The sequence below is a fragment of the Chanodichthys erythropterus genome, chromosome 7, assembly GCF_024489055.1.
Source record: "Chanodichthys erythropterus isolate Z2021 chromosome 7, ASM2448905v1, whole genome shotgun sequence".
Classification (NCBI taxonomy): Eukaryota; Metazoa; Chordata; class Actinopteri; order Cypriniformes; family Xenocyprididae; genus Chanodichthys; species Chanodichthys erythropterus.
In genome coordinates this window covers 30,188,164-30,209,464 of record NC_090227.1, presented here as the reverse complement: position 1 = coordinate 30,209,464, position 21,301 = coordinate 30,188,164, and the positions used below count along the sequence as shown (strand labels likewise).

Genomic DNA, 21,301 nt, shown 5'->3' with positions numbered 1-21,301 from the left:
CTGTGAACCACAAAAATACATAGAACAAAGGTATTGGGTGAACAATTCAACTTTATATTACATCGATCTGGTTTTATGGATACTTTTACTAAACTAAACCTGCATTTGTAATGTATTTTAGGATTAATGCATTTTCACACTGACAGTGATTAAATTACTGGAGGTTATCTAGTTGCTATATTGTAGGTGTTCTCCCTTTATTGCAAATAAAGAAGTTTTAATATCTTTGTCACTGTAAATTGTCAGGATGAGTGACTTTTAATATGTGATGCAGCTGTAGCCCTTATTTTGGAAAAAAATAAGGTTTTAGAATAGATCTAAATGAGAACATTCTCCTAGGTAAAAAAAAATATATATATATTTTTTTTTTTTTCTTCTAGTACTGAAAAATAATCATCCAAATGCAATTATTTGTCTGTAAGATACTATGGTAATGATACTCTGCACAGTTGTGCAGTACATGTATGTTTGTGCTTTTAAGGGTCTGTTTACAGTGCTAGTGGGTCAAACCATTTTAATCAGTGTGACCTGTGGTAGCGCTGTTGCCCCCCTGGAGGAGGGTGATTTGTTGTGTTTAATGGGTTGTCGTTGTGGTGATGAATGGTCAGCTGGTCTAGATGTACATGTGTGTGAGTAGAGAACGTCAGAGTATCAGCTCTGCTGATAAATGACCCTGTTAGGGTCTCACCTGCATATGCAATCTTCAGGGAATATGGCAGAGGGCTGTCTAAATTCTGTTCCATCAAAAGATTCATCTGTGAAAATGGTTGCCTTGAAATAGCACCTGATGGTTTAGTAAAAATGGCCCTATATATGTCTGAAAATGTCATCTAGAAATGAGTTGATTGATTTTGTATGTAAAGAGGATCCATGTAAAGCAAAAACAGAGCAGACAAGGGACTGAGAATGATAGGAAAGCGCTGTATGCCTGAGGGGATGTTTTCTGGAGATAAGAGGATGTGGGCTTCTTCAGCTTCCGCCATATTGCCTTCCACTATAATTACCTGGGAATCTGGCTGTTGATGACGACTGTGTGTTCCTCTGAGATTTGCCCCTGATTAGCATGGATTATTATATATATATATATATATATATATATATATATATATATATATATATATATATATATATATATATATATATATATATATTTTTTTTTTTTTTTGGCTGTTCTTGCATATATATTATTATAATATTAATATGTATTTTATAAGTTTTTTTTTATTATATTTATGTTTATTTTATTTCTTTATGGCAGTTGGCCTAGATTCAAGAAGTTTAATGCTAGACATTAAATGCAGCCAAAATCTAGTTTAAAACAATCAAGTAATATTTTCCACATAGTTTCAAAGTAATGAAGGGAAAGAATAATATTTAACATAATATGACATAATATAAACAAAAGGAAGAAATAATATTTAATCATTTATTCATTTATATAAACCAAATATACCAGTATAATATTGGGGAATTATTGTAGAAAGGGAGTGAAAGGGAGTGACACCGGTCTGATTCGAGCCTGCATTTCCCATGTGTCTGGAATGTATGCTAACTGCAGGTTAACTGCTGTTTTGTATTTCATTTATATTTAAATTTAATCATTTAACACATGCGTTTATCCTAAGCGATTTATAATAGAAGCAATCAAATCAACAAAAGGGCAACAATATGAAATTGCTGTCCCACTCAGTCTAGCACAGTACACATACATAGCAAGGTTCTTTTAATTAAAAAAATAAATAGATAGAATAGAAGTATAATAGAATAGTAAGTGTTAGTAATAACAGGTCAAGTGTTGACGAAAAAGATGCGTCTTTAGCCGTCTCTTTAAAATGGCTAAGGTATCAGCTGCTTGGGTTGAGTTAGACAAGTTATTCCACCAGCAGGGAATAGTCCAGGTAAAGCCCCATGAAAGTGATTTTGTGCCTTTTTGGGATGGCACCACAAGGCGCCATTCACTTTCAGAATGCAAGCTTCTGGAGGGCACATAAGTCTGAAGTATGAAACCAGTCGTCGTTCTATAGGCAAACATCAGTGACTTGAGTTTGATGCGAGTGGCTATTTGCAACCAGTGCAAATTGATTAAGAGAGGTGTGACGTGCGCTTTGACTTGTTAAAGGCTTATGCAAGATGCTTATGCAACTTTCAAGCTTTTGTTACTTTATTTCTGTGTATATATTCATGTGAGTGAGACACAGAGAGAGACAGAACACACTGGTCTGTGGATCATATCTGTCATCTGATTGTCCAGTGGAGATGTGTTAGTGGTCCCAGCTGTTCCTTTGAGATAAGAAGCTTCTTTCACATTGAACCAGACCTTATTCAAAGCCATGTCCCATAACTCCAGCTCTTTGAAGATCTTTATGTAAGACAGCTTTTTTGGGACATTTTAAGCACACACAAAAAAAAAAAAAAAAAATCTGTAGATGTGTGTATAATCCAAAATTTAAAGGTGCCATTGAACGTTTTTTTACAAGATGTAATATAAGTCTAAGGTGTCCCCTGAATGCGTCTGTGAAGTTTCAGCTCAAAATACCCCATACATTTTTTTTATTAATTTTTTTAACTGCCCATTTTGGGGCATAATTAGAAATGCACCAATTCATGCTGCGGCCCCTTTAAATGCTTGCGCTCTCCACCCCCGGAGCTCGCGCTTGCCTTAAACAGTGCATAAACAAAGTTTACACAGCTAATATAACCCTCAAAATGGATCTTTACAAAGTGTTCGTCATGCATGCTGCATGCATGTGTCGGATTATGTGAGTATTGTATTTATTTGGATGTTTACATTTGATTCTGAATGAGTTTGAGGTTTTGCTCCATGGCTAAAGCAAACATTACACACTGTTGGAGAGATTTATAAAGAATGAAGTTGTTTATGAATTATACAGACTGCAAGTGTTTAAAAATGAAAATAGCGATGGCTCTTGTCTCCGTGAATACAGTAATAAACGATGGTAACTTTAACCACATTTAACAGTACATTAGCAACATGCTAATGAAACATTTAGAAAGACAGTTTACAAATATCACTAAAAATATCATGTTATCATGGATCATGTCAGTTATTATCGCTCCATCTGCCATTTTTCGCTGTTGTCCTTGCTTGCTTACCTAGTCTGTTGATTCAGCTGTGCACGTCCAGACGTTAATACTGGCTGCCCTTGATCATGAGCTGACATATGCAAATATTGGGGGCGTACATATTAATGATCCCGACTGTCACGTAACAGTCGGTGTTATGTTGAGATTCGCCTGTTCTTCAGAGGTCTTTTAAACAAATGAGATTTATATAAGAAGGAGGAAACAATGGAGTTTGAGACTCACTGTATCTCATTTCCATGTACTGAACTCTTGTTATTTAACTATGGCAATATAAATTAAACTTTTAATTCTAGGGCACCTTTAATAATATTTTGCAATAAATGCATGGAAGCATGTATTTTTATTACATAGAGAGAATATTTTTTTCACATTTCTGATTTGCATGCCGTGTGATATGATGTCAGACTGATGATTCATGTGGTTAGGTCAGTCTGTTGCCTAATTGAGATTAATTAGTGTCCTTCCAGGTTGCAGGGCCACACTAACCTCTTGACCTTTATAGATGTTATCCGTTCTTCATGGTGGAGTGTAGAACAATTTAGCACATTGTAGACATCCAAAATAATTGGTTGTTTGAAATAGAATGTGACCTACCCATAATTAATCCATATATCTTTTATTTTAAAATGTTTAAGAATTTATTCACTTTCATTTCTCAATTTAATTCAAGCATGAACAAAGACTTCATTCATATCCCATAAAACATGCTTTTCCCAGGACATAACATCTTAACTGCAATATGTCATTGATCATTATAAAGGAGCACACAGGCCATTTTTATTCACTCTTTGTAAGACTTTCTATTTGAGTTGTTGTGTTTGCTACAGTCTTGAGAAGATCCTATCATTGACATAAAAGACAGAACAACAGGAACGAATGTGACGTAATTCTAAACGGCAACCACATTGTAATGCATGACATGTCAATAGTACATCTGCTCTGTCCCAGGGTAAAAAAAATGGCTTTGTCAATTAGTCAATAGCACTCCTATAGCTTTTCTTTTTGTGGGTTTAAGTAGTTAAAAAAAAATCCTGTTTATCTGAATGTACACTACCATTCAAAAGTTTGGGATCGGTAAGATTTTTTTATATTTTTAAAAGAAGTTTTGTCTGCTCACCAAGATTGTATTTATTTAATTAAAAATAAAGTAAAAAGTAATATTGTGAATTATTATTACAATTTAAAATAACTGTTTTCTATTGGAATATAATATAAAATGTAATTTATTTCTGTGTTGGAAAAGCTGAATTTTCAGCATCATTTCTCCAGTGTTCAGTGTCACATGATCCTTCAGAAATCATTTTAATATGTCAATTTGCTGTCAATTTTATTTTTATTTTTATTTAGAAGCAAGGATGCATTAAATCGATCAAAAGTGACAGTAAAGACATTTAAAATGTAACAAAAGATTATATTTCAAATAAATGCTGTTCTTTTGAACTTTCTATTCATCAGAGAATCCTGGAAAAAAATATTGTACGCAAATAATGTTTCTTGAGCAGCAAATCAGCATATTAGAATGATTTCTGAAGGATCATGTGACACTGAAGACTGGAGTAATGATGCTGAAAATTCAGCTTTGCCAACACAAAAATAAATTACATTTTCAAATATTTTCAAATAGAAAACAGTTATTTTAAATTGAAATAATATTTCACAATATTACTGATTTTACTGTATTTTTAATTAAATAAATGCAGCCTTGGTGAGCAGACAAAACTTCTTTTAAAAACATAAAAAATCTTACCGATCCCAAACTTTTGAACGGTAGTGTAGTTCTTGGAGTGCTTCATCTACATTTTTTATTTCAATGGCAGGTTGATTTGAGTACCAAATATTCGTTTCCATCTGAACAGCCTGTAATATAGAGGTGACGAACTTGTACAAATCTTTGGCATACTTTGAATTTGAGTGCTATCTCAATTTTCCCATCGAACAAACTTCCCAGTGGCACCTCTTCACTACAATTAGAGGCCCTGGGTTCACATCGGCTACTATCTCCTGCCCAGAGGGCTTTAGACTCTCTCATTTTACCTCTAATTACGTCTTTGTTACGGTGAATCCTTCTCCCCCAGAGCTAACATACCATGACAGATATTCTAGCTCAACAGGCTTGGACTTGAATGTAAACGCTGTCCTTCTAGGGTTACTCTCTTTGGACTTCTTTGGTTAAAAAGATCTGTAGAGGTGATGGTTGTTTTTTACTGGAAGGGGAGTTCTAAGGAATGGGATGTCTTTAAACACTGTTTAGAAGATCTAGGATATAGTCTCGGATGAGCACCGATGGGTAATGTCTGCCATGTGGCCCTGTGGTATTTCAGTTGTATTGTTCCTCTGAAGTTCATGATGGGCCTCATTGTGTAATTTGTCTTTTAGGCACACATGTGTTGTCCTGCTGTGTCTTGTGTACAATTATAGTTCTCTTGTATGTCTGGGTTTAGCCCTTTTGTTGTTTAGTATGATAAAATGAATAGGGCTGCACAACGATTAATCGCGATTAATCGTTTGCAAAATAAAAGTCTGTGTTTACGTAATATATGTGTGTGTTCTGTGTATAATAATTATGTATATAAATACATGCACATACATGTATAAATTTAAGAAATATATACATGTATGAATAAATATATATATATTTTATATTACATATAAATATAAATATTTTATATATAAATATATTTTTTCTTAAATATATACATGTATGTGCATTAATTTATATATACATATTATTATACACAGAACACACACATATATTACGTAAACACAGACTTTTATTTTGCAAACGATTAATCGCGATTAATCGTTGTGCAGCCTTAAAAATGAACTCCAACCCAGGAGAAAGGTACCCTTGCATACTTTTATTAATATATGGTATTTTTATTATACTATGGCAAACGAACATGTTAATGAAATATAGTACTATATATAATTTAATACCATCACTAAACCATGATAGTGTCAAATAACTTTTTAGGGAAGTCATATTTTTTTTTTCTCTTAGATTACAGATGAAAAAGAGAAAGCATCTAGCATAAAGCACACAATTGCTCTTAATTAAGTCACTTACATTTACTTAGGCATAGATTACTTAAATCTGTGAGTGTTTCTTGTACAATAGAATGCCTGCTCATTACATTAAATTCAAATGTCACTGCGGGGTCCAGCAGGAGCACTCAGGGTGTTATGAAGATGGACCAGGTAATATAATCTATAATAAGTGAGATTCATGGCTTTTATATTAGAACAGATTTGCTGCTTTGACAAAAAGTCCATTAGTTTGCCAGCATGGAACATTTGACCTGTCCCGCAAGCCTTGATCTGATTAGTGGCAGTTGGCCTTTTTGTAGTAAATGGCACATAGACAGATTAGGTTTAGTGATTGTTGGTGTTATTTATCACCTTTGTGAGGTTGCTAAAGACCAGGTTATGTGAAAGAGTCAGTCATGGACGGCAGACAGGGACTCCGGAAGACTATCCAATCAGTGAAGTGTACTTTACTGTATCACTAATATGAGGGACCCCTCGGATTTCTGTCAGTATATTGGATCTTAAAGTACCTCCTGCTGTCTATGCCATTAATGTTAATGAAACATAATAATTGTTGTTTAATATAAATTTTTACTTTTTTTTTTACCTCAGTTAACCTAGTATTAGTTTCAATTGTGGAATTTTGATATCATAGCAACCTTATTTTCAGCAAAATATAATTGGTATACATTGTTATAGTGAAAAATAATTACACGTAAGATTTTTTATCATATCGCCCACATAATTTTAAATAATCGTAATTAAATATAGACCAAAATATCATGATTATGATTTTTACCATAATCGAGCAGCCCTTGGAAGTTGTGACGTTCCATGGATTCCAGCTTTAAGACTGCAATGCCTCCTGCGTTTCAGTTGTAAGTCCCCTCTGGTGTCATTGTCAGGGCTGTCAGGCTGGGCTGAGCCTCTTTGGCCTGAGTGGTCTCACTCTCTGTGGACTCCTCTCAGTGGGCAGTCAGCCAGGAGACCAGGAGCCCACTGGGGACTGCTAACATTTTCTGCCGGAACATCCTCATGTTTACTGGACAGTGAAGTAGCATGACAGGTAAACCTACTGTGACCTGTCAGCTGACTGATTTGTCTGACCTTGTGACCCTTAAAACCTGGAATACAACATAACTACACAACATTTAAAACACTATGCATCATAAACTTACTGACTTTGTAAATTGTTATAAAGAAAAATTTGCATTAGCAGAAAGTTGGTGCAAGACAAGTTTAGTAACTTTCTGCCCTGCATTGTTTTGTTTTGTTTTTTAAGTTATGACTTGCCTTTATATTAGCGATGCACAATACATCAGTACCATGTAATTTATTGGCCAGTAGTAGAGTTTTTTTTTTTTTTTTAAATCATAAAGGTCAGTGTTGAATAAATATAACAGCAAATATTAGATATTTTATTGTTCATTTCCTCTTTTTTTAAACATATAGATTACCCTTGTCATCATTAAACACTAAAAGTTAATCTTAAAAATGTATAATAACACTGTTAAATGTAATCTTTAGCAAATCTCCAAACTGATATCTGTTCTGATATCTCTCTTCCATCTTGTTTTAGTTTTTGTGCCCCAACCACTCACTTAAAGGGATAGTTCACCCAAAAATGAAAATTATCCCATAATTTACTCGCCCTCAAGCCATCCTAGGTTTATATGACTATCTTCTTTCAGATGAACACAATCTAATTGATATTAAAAATATTCTGGCTCTTTCAAGATTTATAATGGTAGTGAATGGAGCTCAATATTTTGAAGCCCAAAAAAAGCGCATCTATCCATCATAAAAATAATCTATACAGCTCCAGGGGCTTAATAAAGGTCTTCTGAAGCGTGGAATACTTTTATGAATGCACTTTTTTTTTTTCTTTTTTTTTTCAAGCCTCATTCACTACCATTATAAAGCTTGGAAAAGCCAGGATTAATTTTTTTAATATAACTCCGATTGTGTTCATCTAAAAGAAGATAGTCATATAAACCTAGGATGACTTGAGGGTAGGGCTGGGCGATATATCGTCAGTAAAGCCGGTTCCCTGATTACCGTGAAATCTCCATCACCTGCTTTCAAATGGAGCGCCATTTAATAGACAGAGCCGTAGATCACTGACAAGCCACGCAATATCACGTTCATTATCGCAGATGAATCGCCTTCGATAATGAACGCGATATTGCGTGGCTTGTCAGTGAACTACGGCTCTGTCTATTAAATGTCACTGACGAAATGCGCATGACTATCACATGCGATATTTCGCCCAGCCCTACTTGAGGGAGAGAAAATCATGGGATAATTTTCATTTTTGGGTGAACTATGCCTTTAAGTGATGCATCGCAGTGATGTGAATTGTCTAGTCATCATTTTTACGCTTCGAAAAGTTTGTAAATGGTCAAAGTCCGTACTAGCTTGTGTAATGTATTATTCATTTTTTTTATTCTGCAAAGCACATATAGATCAGACATTTTGGCAATCAGCCTTCTTCAGTGAGTCAATTTAATTTTTCATTAAGAAGACACACGCAAGTGTGGATCTTTTGTTTTTCATTTGAAAGTATTGCTAATTTCCCAAAAAATGGTTGATTTTTTTTTTTTTATATATTTTTTTAAATTGCTTTACAACACTCAACCAGTATACAAAGTACTGTATAACTTGACATTTCTCTTCAGGAATCATGTTAAAGGGCCTTTAGTTCAACTGTCCATCACGGTTTATGGTCTGTGAAGCCTGTCAGTGCGGTTCAGTGTATTAATGGATGGGATAAACGGCATATGTCGGCTGATGAGGGATGAGTTCTGCAGGTGTGTCCTACAGATCCTTACAGTTGTATGTAGAACATTAGACCGTGCAGATGTGTTTAGAATAAACTGTCCAGGTGTTTGTGTGTGGGATTGAAGTGCCTCACGTGTGGTCCGTGAGGCCCTCTCAGGCTGTTCTAGTGGGCCCCCCAAGCACTGAATACAGTTTCTTGAATAGAGTCGTCACTTCAAACAATACACTGCAGGGCATTTGGAGTCGCTGCTGCATTTTTACAACGATCATTGAAGTTCAGAAGATTCATTTGTCATTTTTGACATGAACAATTCGTTTGATCTCTGATTGCGAGAAGGTATGAACCGTCTGAGGTAAACATGATGTAGTGTTTGTAATGCTTATTGACCTCTTAGATGTCGGGAAAAGCCCCATCTAATAACAGGAGAAGATCTGTCGGCATTCCACACGTTTCCAAGGGCCTTGCTCCAAATGTGGCATGTCCTGGCTGCTCCCTCAAAGTTACTTTAGTTTTTGCAAGGGAGAGGGAATGAAACGTTATCCTCGGTTCTCTTTTTCAGACTCTTCTCGTTGCCATTTTCCAAACAAAGGAACAAAGTGAATCCAAGGAGCATACAGTGTCATCTTGCAACATAGTGGTACTTTCTTCTAGAAAAAAAAAAATGTGAGAGTGAGTAGTCCTTTTCCAGTATGAAACTGTAGTCTGAAAGCGTGTATTGAGTTTCTTGTGATGCTCTTCCCCTCCCCCGAGGGCAGTCGAAGCAGCTGGGACGGCCTGGATATGAATCGCTGAAAGACTCGCCAGTCTTTGCTCACTATAGTTGTACATTTCTGCACCTGATGCAAGAGTTTTTCTCCTTTTTGGTTCCTTTTTTCTCTCTGTCTCTCTCTTTGTTGATATTTGAACCTTTATAAAGACATCTTTTTTTTACCTTAAGCAAATCTCTTAGCCTTATTGTGGCCCTTTATGTTAAAATAAACTATTTAAATATTTCTATGAATAAAAATAAAATATACATAAATTATAATCTATAATATATATATATAAAATAATGAATTTTGTCGGGAAATGTGATACGTGATTGGCCAACATGTCTTTCAAGTTTCCAGCTCAAACAGATATCAGACAGCAGCTGAATAAACAACCTTTCCCTTCATAATATAATTATAAATCTCACATTTCTACTGCTCCACGTCTTTATTTTGGTTGGGTTTGAATGATGGGCTCTCATGGGCCGTCGTGATTATGCTCAGTGATTGATATTTAACACATATCTGCCTGGAGTGGACCTGTCTGCTCTAGTTGGGAGGTTCTGTAGAAACTATCTGAGCAGCTAGTGGGTGACTGTGGGTCACATTGTTAACTTCTAGGGGTGTGACGAGACGGGTATCTCATGAGACGAAACGAGACTCGAGATTGAGTTCACGAGATGAGACAAGATTTTTACACACTATTTTTAAGAAAATCCAAATGGCGAAATACATGAATAGAAAAAATATTCTGGAGGTGTATTTGAAATGTTTTAACTAATCATCTTGTAATGAATGTCATTTCACTTCTACTTTCTGAGTATGAATTATCATATGCAGTAAAAGACAACAATACTCATGTACTGTAAAAGGTTTTGCCACAAACTCAACTGACTGACTCCTGTATGATTTCAGTCTCTTCAGACCTTACTGTACATGATTTATGAGCTTCTACAATTTTTGACCTCCTAACTGAACTCCTTTCCACAAACTGATCATAAAAATATTGTAAAGTGTTACCATTTTTATTTATACTAAGGTCTCATTTATTAACATTAATTAAACAACATCAGCTAACAATGAGCAATATATGTGCTACAGTATTTATTAATCTTTATTTTTATTAACATAAACAGCAGTTCATTGTTAGTTCATGATAGTTCGCACTTTGCAGTGCATTAACTAATGTTAACATATGAAACCTTATTGTTTGTGCTTAATAAGTTTAAGAGAAAACTGTCATTCATTTTTATGGTAACACTTTACAATAAGTGCAACCATAATATTCAATATTCTCAATATTTCTCAATATTCAAAGTGCAAGACCAAATTTTTCTTTGATACAGAGCTAAGAGATGGTTACAACTACACTGCCAGCCAAAATGCGGGGTATTGACATCGCGTTTGAATGCGTGCTCGCGTTTACTTTCACTTTCAGCGACCGCGCGTACTCTGTGAATATGGATCGGCGGCGACCGTTATCCAACTGAATTAAATGTTTTTTATTTAAATACAAAGCAAAACGACAGGAGAGGCGTAATGTAAAGGTAGCGGTGACATATTCTTTCCAAATCATCCTAACCACTCTGTCATGGCAATATCACGAGACTACTTTTCACCTCGACGAGAAATCGTCACATTTTAGTCTCGCAAGATATCGTGACACAAGATCTCGTCACACCCCTATTAAGTCTTTAATTTTTTATTTTTGGGACTTTGGGGTGACAATGTCAATTTATTTAAACTTTCTCACTATTATCTGTTGTTATTTTTTTACTTTTAAAGGTGCAGTAAGCAATTTCTGAAAAACGCTGTTGGAAATATAAATCAACACACAATTTTGTGAATATATGCTAGATGTCTGTTTTGTGTGTGTGCTGAAAAAATGTAAAAATATTGTGTTTGTACATAGTCCTGGCTGTGTACTAAATAGGACAAAAAACAAAGTGGATTTGACCAATCCATGCAGCACCAAAACACTCTTGTAGCCAATCAGCAATAGGGGGCATATACACTCATGATGAGGGAGGAGTGAGCAAGAAAAGAAAGGGAGAGGGCTGAGAAATTACCAAAGAGGAAAAGGTCCAGGTTAATATAATTGGAAGAAAAAGGGTTACAATCAGGCAAGAGCTTTAGGACCCACGTTAATATTGGAGAAGCCTGTGTGGCATAGTGTTTTCATTTTTTGCGGGGCGGAGCAATGAAGGGAAGGGTATAGATTTCAAATATATACAGTTTTTCAGAAATTGCTTACTGCACTTTAAGGGTGGAAACTTTGGGAAACTGTTTGAAAACGGTTTGCAGTTCCTTTTCATGCCACAACAAACTGAATTACACAGCTAAAGCTTTATTTATAAGGTTTTACGTCAACATGAAATCAAAAATATTTTTTTATAAATGGTTTATCCATGCATTCATTTGCCCTTATAATTTTTAATTAAGATAACTTCCCCACCCTCTTGCAGCGACATCTCTTCTTTTCTCTAATGATGTGTTTGCCGGCAAGATGAGATCACACGTTAATAGCAAACCACAATGATCTAATCAATGCCTGATGGACAAAATCAAGCCCCACTTTGCTTTGTTTTGTTTTTTACTTGTTCAATAGGGAAGAAATGACTATTGCAAGCAACTTCTGTTTCATGCCGACTTTAAGTGGTTGTCTGTCCATTTAAATTGTTTGAGTTTATGATCCAGTTTATCCCTAAATCTTTGGGTTTTTGTCCTGATTCAGGGTTTCAAAAATGTCCAAAATGAATAATTGATCTGAGTTTGTCAAATTTAAGATTGCTTTATTTCTTATTTTTTTATATATTTTTTTTGCTATTCTTGGCCCTGTGTGTTAAATTATGGTGCCAAAACTGGATTAGACTCCCTACTAAACTCATTTATTTGTCTTGAATAATTAACGTTCTAATATTTATTCAGTTTTGGCTCACCACGTTGTTGAGAATTTTGATACTTTCTAAGTAGTTTTACTGGCAGCTGTGCTTGGCCTCAATCTAAAAAAGGAATCTCCAAATACCGAGTTAGTTTCCATGGATGTGCTATTCATATGTGTTTAAAATTTGAGGAGAGCAGTGAGTAAGTGGAGGAGTTTAAGGTCAGAGGAGTTCAGGCAGTAAGGTGTAATTTGGTCCTGTTGAAGGCCAGAACAGGAAGGAACTGCTTCTCAGTAGGTCAGTAGACCACAGTCTGACCAGACTGTGAAGGCATATACAAAGACTGCCTAGGGGCCAGTCTTTCCTGTTTATCTGTGAGTTTGTGTATGCAAGCCTCCAGACTATCTCAGGAAATGGTAATGAGCTAATAGCTGGACGCAGTCCTCTGAGGTTCAGAATTGCTGCTGAGTCTGAGGAAGACTTACAGACAGATAAAACAACATGTGCACCACATGTTCATGTTGCCACCAAGTGAAATGGCTTTAGAGAGTAGAGCCACATGCAGGGCTGGCTGGTTGGATTAATAGTCCAGATTTGTACTTGCCCATGCTTGCATTGAGTTTGACCACAGGTTCTTTATTCTTCATTTCAATGTAATGATCTCTGAGCCACTTTATTATCACTTGCCTTGTTGACATGCTGAAATGCACAGATCATCACTAAATTGTTCATGAATCATTGAGAGAAGTTGCTCTTGCAGGAAGTTTTGATATCATTCTTTATTTGTGCCAGAGACAGTCCTGGTGCATGCTGGATACTCTGGGACGTCCTGAAGCCCTATTTACTGTAGTTGAGCCTTTCTCCTTGAAGTTCATTATAATCTGGTAAATGGTTATTTAGGCAAGAACACACCAAGCCGACGCCGACAAACTAGTGGTGACGAAAGCAGACTGTGGGGTTGGCTCACGTCAGCAGCGTCTGTGTCTAAAGTTGCGACACACCACAGCGACACACGACAGCTGACGGCCAAGTAGCACGTCAGTTCTGCGCCTGCTTGAGATGAAATGCCTTTCCGAACCAGCAGGTGGCAGTATCTGAACAGCCAATTATTGATCAGATGGCCCGACGGACCGGCGAGCTCCGACGCCGATTCAACATTTCGAATCGGCCGAAAAAAGCCGACGAGGACCAACTTCAGCCGACGGTGCGGAACACACTGAGAAAACTTAGTCGGCCGACGAAGAAATACTGCCCGATTACCGACCGTCAGCTTGGTGTGTTCCTGCCTTTTCAGGTGCAATATTCTTTGCAGCAATTTCCTTGCATGTAAGGCCATTTTGATGCAAAGCAATGATGGCTGTACATCTTTCTGGAAGTAACCATTGCTAACACATGAACACAATAATTGGAAGCACTTCTTCCCTCCTTTTATAGCAATCAGTTTGCTCTTATAATACAGAATCAGAATGACAGTGATTTCACCCGTCTAGTACATTTTCACACTCTTTCACATGTGCTGATGATATGATCAGTGAAATGATGTTTGCTAGTCACTTTGTGCCAGGGCCAAAAAACAGTTAAATTTGGGTTTTTATGATTTAAAGTTCTTTTTTATTTTTCTTCCATTTTTTTGCCAACAGAGCTTGGCATTATTTAAAATGCATCTGATCACACAGCACAATAATCTAACAATGTGAAGCAGCAAACTTTGGGAAACACAATTTATGTCGCTGCCAGTGCTTTTTGCCATGGATGTAGATGTTTTCTGACACTATAAATATGATCTTTATGCAACTAGGCTAAATTACAGGAGATGTGAAATATCTTATTTTCCCCCTGTGGATTTTCATAGTTCAATCATACTATGAGAGTGGTGTATGACATTTTGCCTGAGTCTGTAATATCAAGCGGAAGATAAATGTTAGTTTCATACAGCAAATACAGAAAGGATTCTGTCTGACATTCTTTATTTCATTTGGATCATGCAAACATGTACATCTTGGTAGAAGGTTACACTTTTTTTTCCTCATTGACTTATTTGAAATGGAAATTTGAAACTTTGGTAACTAACTTTTTTGCTTGGTTGAGTGAGTACTGCCATCACTGAATCTTATGAAATCTGTCAAGAATATGTCAACACATGCCATCACAAACTCCCCTTTTTTTCGAAATAATGTCACCTTAAAATTGTCCTAAAAAAGACAATATTCTTCAAAATTCCTTCAAGATATAATATAATATATAGATATAGATATAAATATAATATTTATTTTGCAATTGCTTTTTTATTATTGTACTAATTTTTTTAATAAATACCTAATTAAACTGACAAGAGTTTGGCTCATGTTTTGCCTAACTTCTGTCATGAAATCATTCTAAGTCTGTATTTATTCTGTTAGGCCTTGGTTTGTGAACAGAAAGGTTCACAGGACGCCGCCTTGTTTCTGTAAAAAGATGGCTTGTTAATTGTAGAATACAGACTCGGTGCTCTTTGAGCTGTCAATAGTGAGTAGACGTTCCCTGATGCACTGGAGATGGTAAAAATCAATCTGGCCATAGGCGATCACATTGCACACATTGCTCCTTAGCATTGGCGCAAAGCCGAATGACTGACGTCTTCCAGCTGTGCTGAACTGTATGAAAACAGGATATTCCCCCAGCCACTGCCCATCTGTCTACCTGTCTTCTAAGAAACAAGCCACTATCTGTTATGAGTATAAAAGGGAATTTTTGTACCCATAGAGGCCGGGTATAGCTGTGATTCTGATTACTTACTACTACCATGATTATTTATTGAGAACCTGGTCTTTCATGTGTTGAAGTGCACATAGTTACAGTGATCAATAACACAGTTATGGCATTTTTATTAAAACAAAGAAATAACTGCATGTACAAGGATGTTGTTTAAGTAGTTTTCAAATGCAGTATACAGAAGCATGTCACACAGCAATGCTTGACATGTCATTTCAATTACCCAAATACTTAGCTTGGCACCTTACTTTGGTAATTGAGCAAACTTGATTGGTTTGGAAAGTATTCCCCATGCCGAGTTGTTAAGCAGATGGCAGTTCTGGATAACCCAGTGCATTAACACAAGTCTCCTGACAAACGTTGCTATTTCAGGTAGTGCTGATGAGATCGTCTGCATGCAGGATTCTAGTACAGTATGTCCCACATAGCTTTTGGCTCAGACTGTATGAGGAAAAAGTGCAGCATGCTGCTGTTATTGGTATATGAGAATACTGAAGCCATCATGAAAGTATAGATATTATGATGTTGCTCATTTAGTTGCTCCAATTCCCATTATCGTAATGTAAAAAAAAAAAAATTAATACTGTGAAAAAATAGTTTAGACATTTTTTATTTTTGTAACATTCAAGCATTTTTGCCCTATAAAATTCAATTGTAAGTTGATTTCTAAAAAGTTTTTTTTTTTTTTGTTTTGTGTTTGTTTTTACAAGCTGAGCAACTAGCTGAAATTTTTGTGGTAATAAATAGCCAAAACAGCACTTGCATCTCTCATTAATAAATTCAAATCTTCGGTTCTGGGTCTTTGCAGTAATTTCTTTCTTTTACCGTACTACAATGCAGGTCCTAAAAGGTTCAAAAATGGCCGCAGTTATCTCTAAGTGGATCCAGGCCCTGTTGTTTGCTCACATATTTTCCTGCACTTAAGGAATAGCATGCAATCTCTGATAAAGACTCATCCCAGCTATTAGCTATCTTAGCAACCCACCTGCGAGTGCTGAAATTGTTGAATCTAAGTTTAGAGACATAAAGTGGAAAGCTGATTCACTTGGATTCCACATTCAGGTCTTGTTTGTGCAGTATCAGACGGCTCACAGGTGCTCACATCTATCTCCCTGTTTGAAGTGGATCACAGGGGCTTTGATCATATACACGGTCTCGCACATGCTTGAGCACACTGACTCCATGCAGATGTTTACCATACACATGACCTCACAGGGCTAGGAATGCTCTTTGTAATCACAGAGGGTCACTCGATACTGGCGACGAAGGAAGGCTGAGCGCAGAAAGTTTTATATTGCTCTTGGAATATCTTTGAATGTCTTTGTGGTAATGGTGTATTGTGGATTATGTAATGGATTCTTAATCATCGGGTTATTAGTGCAAAATATGACATGTTGGAGAACAAAAAATGTAATAATTAAGTGGCCCTTATGAAAAAAAAAATAGATAAAAATTGACTGCAGAATGCAGCAGTTGACCGAAGTCTTCCAGACAGACAGGCATGGAGATACAGATTTTAAGCGTGTGTGAATGTGTTTATCTTGGGCATCTACTACAATTCTTAAAGGTGCCGTAGAACGTCTTTTTAAATGATGTAATATAAGTCTAAGGTGTCCCCTGAATGTGTCTGTGAAGTTTCAGCTCAAAATACCCCATAGATTTTTTTTTAATTCATTTTTTTTAAATTGTCTATTTTGGGGCATCATTAAATATGCGCCGATTCAGGCTGCACGGCCCCTTTAAATCTCGTGCTCCCCTCCCCCGGAGCTTGCGCTTGCCTTAACCAGCATAAACAAAGTTCACACAGCTAATATAACCCTCAAAATGGATCTTTACAAAGTGTTCGTCATGCAGCATGTCTAATCGGGTAAGTATGGTATTTATTTGGATGTTTACATTTGATTCTGAATGAGTTTGATAGTGCTCCGTGGCTAAAGCTAACATTACAAGTTGTGTTTATGCATTATACAGACTGCAAGTGTTTAAAAAATGAAAATAACGACAGTCTTGTCTCCGTGAATATAGTAATAAACGATGGTAACTTTAACCACATTTAACAGTACATTAGCAACATGCTAACGAAACATTTAGAAAGGCAAATTACAAATATCACCTGTAAAAATATCATGATATCACCAATGTCAACAATGTCTCATGAGCAATTTTGTTGTTCTGTTGTTGGATGTAAGGCATGTCTTTACTAATAGTGGATAAAAGCAAGATGACAACATAATTTAATTAAACTAAAATATACCTGCTCTCAAGGGCGTAGATTTGGTTTCAACATTGGGGGGGTTGAACGTATGCTGCCTGTTTGTTTTTTTGTTTTGTTTTTATATTAAAAAATAATAATCTGTTTTATGTGTAGTGTTATTGGATAATCTATCTATCTATCTATCTATCTATCTATCTATCTATCTATCTATCTATCTATCTATCATCTATCATCTATCTATCTATCTATCAGAACTTTATGAAATGTATGTATAATCATTCATCAAATTCTAACATAACGGTGATTCTAAAAAGAAAGAAATTATGTTAAATATTGAAACCGCCAGTAGGCGGCAGCGATTCGCTTTTTTATTGAGTGAGTGAGTCACTTAAATCGTTCATTCAGCCAATTTGTTCAAAAGTCAGATTAATTTAGGAAGAAAACAAACACCGATGTGAATATTTTTGTCATTGATCATTACAGACACTATTGAAAAATGAACAAACAAAACAGACGGCTGTTTTGGTAACTGGTTACAGTTACACTGATAGTTATGGCTACATTGTAATGGATTAGCTAGCTAAAATATGAGTGTATTACACAACATTCTCATACCTCCTTCTCAGTACATGCTTTATTCTTTTTAACGGACCAGCGGTTTAATATAGTTTTCTGGGCAGCGGTTCTCTTCATTTTTGGTGCTACCCGCGCTGTCTCATTCAAACAGTACAGCTCCACTCGCGTTGTTTTGGTGAAAGAACGAGGCGCGTTGGTTGGGCGTTACCAATCGGTTCAATGGAGGGGGAGAATTTTTTGTCTAATTTATTATGACAAACTCATATTTGAATACAAACAAAATTATTGTTACAAAATAAATGAATTCTACATATTTTTCATTTGATCTGCTGTGATTTTCATGTTGAAATATTGGGGGGGTTGTAACTGAAGCATTTGAATATTGGGGGGGTGACCTCCCCCCCATCCCCCCCACAAACTACGCCCCTGCCTGCTCTATCTCCATGCAGTATATATTCTCTGGATCTGTTGGCATCATTGTCTGACTCCGGTTCAAACAGAACACCATTACTGACAGCTTCTGACATTTGCCGTGCTAGAGATTGTCCTGTTTGTTGCATGAGCTCTCGTTTGTTCAAATGAGCTGCTGGTCCACCCTCTTCTTGAAAGGGGGCCGGGAGCAGCAGCTAATTTGCATTTAAAGGGACCCACACAAAAACGGTGTGTTTTTGCTCATCCCCTAAAACTGGCTATTTTTAACATGCTATAAAAATGATCTGTGGGGTATTTGGAGCTAAAACTTCACATAAACACCCCTTGTAAAAAGCTGCGTAATAGGTGCCCTTTAACACAAAGCCGCTGCCACAAATCTAGAATGTAAACAAATAAATAAATATTGATACAGCGTTTTTGAGAATCGATGCAGTATCTTCAAACATAATATCACAATACATTCACTGTTATCAGTATAATCTTGCACCCCTATAATCTACACTTCATGTTTAAACTTGAATGCTTTTTCTTGCCATTTCTTTTCTTTAATACAGTCAGACAGGCTAGTGATATGATTATTTGAGGGCTCACCCGGGATATAATTACCATAATTTTGTTGAAATATTTGTGCTTTTAGAGCATCTGGTTATTGTGTAACTTGTCAAACTGGACTTTGTGGTTCAGATACCACATTTATGAAAAATACATTAAACATGTTGGGCCACTTGAGGTCTGAGAGAGGAAGTCTGAATGTATATTATGGTATGGAGCTACTGAGCCTCCACAGTGAACTGCAAATTTAATGAGCTCCATTTTAAATGACAAGGGGGCAATCACATGAGGAAACCGGAGGTAATTTGGGCAAAAAAAAAAAAAATGCTTGTTAAATGAAGTGGAGTGCCTACATGGCTGTACGAGCTGTACTCACATTGGCTTTAGAGAGCCATTAGGTTAGTTTCTGGGACAGTTCCTCATTCTGGCTGTAATGAAATGCAGCACAAGGGCATTACCTGCTCCACCTGATGAGCTTGGATTACTGTAGTATTGCTGATACTGCACAATGAAACAAATCTAGATGGTTTACTTACAGAAGATATATTGCTGGCCATTTTTTAAAATTTTAGTCTGACTTTGCTGAGCTGCTAGCAAGAGGTCTCCAAAGAACTTTTGAAGTGTGCAATGAAACTGTGATGATTTGCCTTCACTCCGTTCATGATTCCTGTTGAGAGACTCTTAAAACGAACAATGTTTGGTTGTGTTTGTTCAGAGATTCGAGCCCAACTGGTGGAACAGCAGAAATGTCTGGAACAGCAGACAGACATGAGGGTCCAGCTCCTTCAGGACCTCCAGGACTTCTTCCGCAAGAAGTCAGAGATCGAGATGGAGTACTCACGGAACCTAGAGAAGCTTGCCGAGCGCTTCATGGCCAAGACCAGGAGCACCAAGGACCACCAGCAATATAAGTGAGTGTGTTGTATTACTTTTGACTCTTTTCTGGTTTGAATCTCTCCGTCCCAGATCTTTAACCACTGATCCACAGCATCATTATTATTATCTAAAATGTTATGAACATTTTGACTTCTGCTAAATTGCTATGTGTGCTTTGTGCCATTTATGAACTATTTTCAAATGATGCATCAACATATTAAGAACTGAAGAACTTTTTGTACCTTTTAATAATGATGAATCTATATTTAATTATACAGCAAAGACTGTGCAGTGTTATTTTACATTTGATTACTTCATTCAATTTCTCTGTATATTTCCGAACTGAAAATTACTGTTAGACCTACCTGAAAATCTTAAAGCACTTTTTTTTTTTTTTTTGACTGGGCCAGTAAATAAAATTAATGGCTAAAATTGAGAAAAAAATCAAGTAAAAAGGTTCCATTAAAAAATATTTAAAATATACCATCTTGTATATTGTTTTTACATTAATTCAGTATGAAATTATACAAATAAAAATGTGATTTTTAATTAGTTTTTTATCAGTTGACAGCACTAATATATATGAATAATGAATTATACCACATATATTTTGAATTATGTATATCATTTATATATAGTTTTCATATTATTTTTATATTTATATGTTATTATTGTATAATATAAAAATCCCATCATCGTAATGATTAAGAAATAATCATTATAGGCTCCTTGATATTGTAGAATTCACATCAAAATATAAACATCTATCAATGAGCCTATAGTGAGTCTTTTTCTTAACCACTACTATTACTATCCCTTGTAACATATCTTTTCCCTTTGATTTATTCTCAGTGTAGTGCAGTATTGAGACACCGAACATTATGAAATGTTGAAAGGATCATGGTCTCTTTATGCCAGCAGAGTCACTGGCTGGCGAAGGCAGTCTACATCTACATAAAGTTGGTACAGAAACCACCAGTACAACTCAAAATATTGAGTGTGTTTGCTTTTCACTTCTGTAAATAGACCAAATGCTGGTTTAAGAGCCCTAAATGAGTCCAGCAGCTGTGTGCACAACTGGAGGCACTGGAGAATCTCATCATGGCACTTGTGGTTTATGTGGCCTGTTGGTTTGAGAGAAATATAAGATACTTGACACAACTCACTACCGTATTCTGAAATTCAAGATGCCAAAATCTCCTTTTTTCTTCTTTTTTTTTTTAAATACCTGACAGAGTATTAACAGATGCAGAAGTAAAGAAGGATACACAGTACAGTGTGAGGTTATTGGTGAAGGTCTGCGTTTTTGTCTTTAAGAGATAAAAAAACTATAAACTAAACTAGGTTGGACAGC

At 36.0% G+C, this 21,301-nt stretch overlaps 1 protein-coding gene across 5 annotated transcripts in view; it reads left to right on the top strand.

The window, feature by feature from the left end:
• srgap1a (SLIT-ROBO Rho GTPase activating protein 1a) overlaps nt 1–21,301 on the top strand; it is a 130,159-nt gene that overhangs the window by 14,301 nt on the left and 94,557 nt on the right. For 4 of the 5 annotated variants that reach the window (XR_010895519.1, XM_067390122.1, XM_067390121.1 and 1 more), the window contains exon 2: nt 19,787–19,982. Coding sequence is in view for 3 of the 5 variants with exons in the window: in XM_067390122.1 (XP_067246223.1) it covers nt 19,787–19,982 (196 nt within the window). In the remaining 2 variants the exon portion in view is untranslated. Of the gene's footprint in view, nt 1–19,786; nt 19,983–20,839; nt 20,911–21,301 lie in introns of those variants that run through there. The other variant, XM_067390124.1, reaches the window with a different exon arrangement.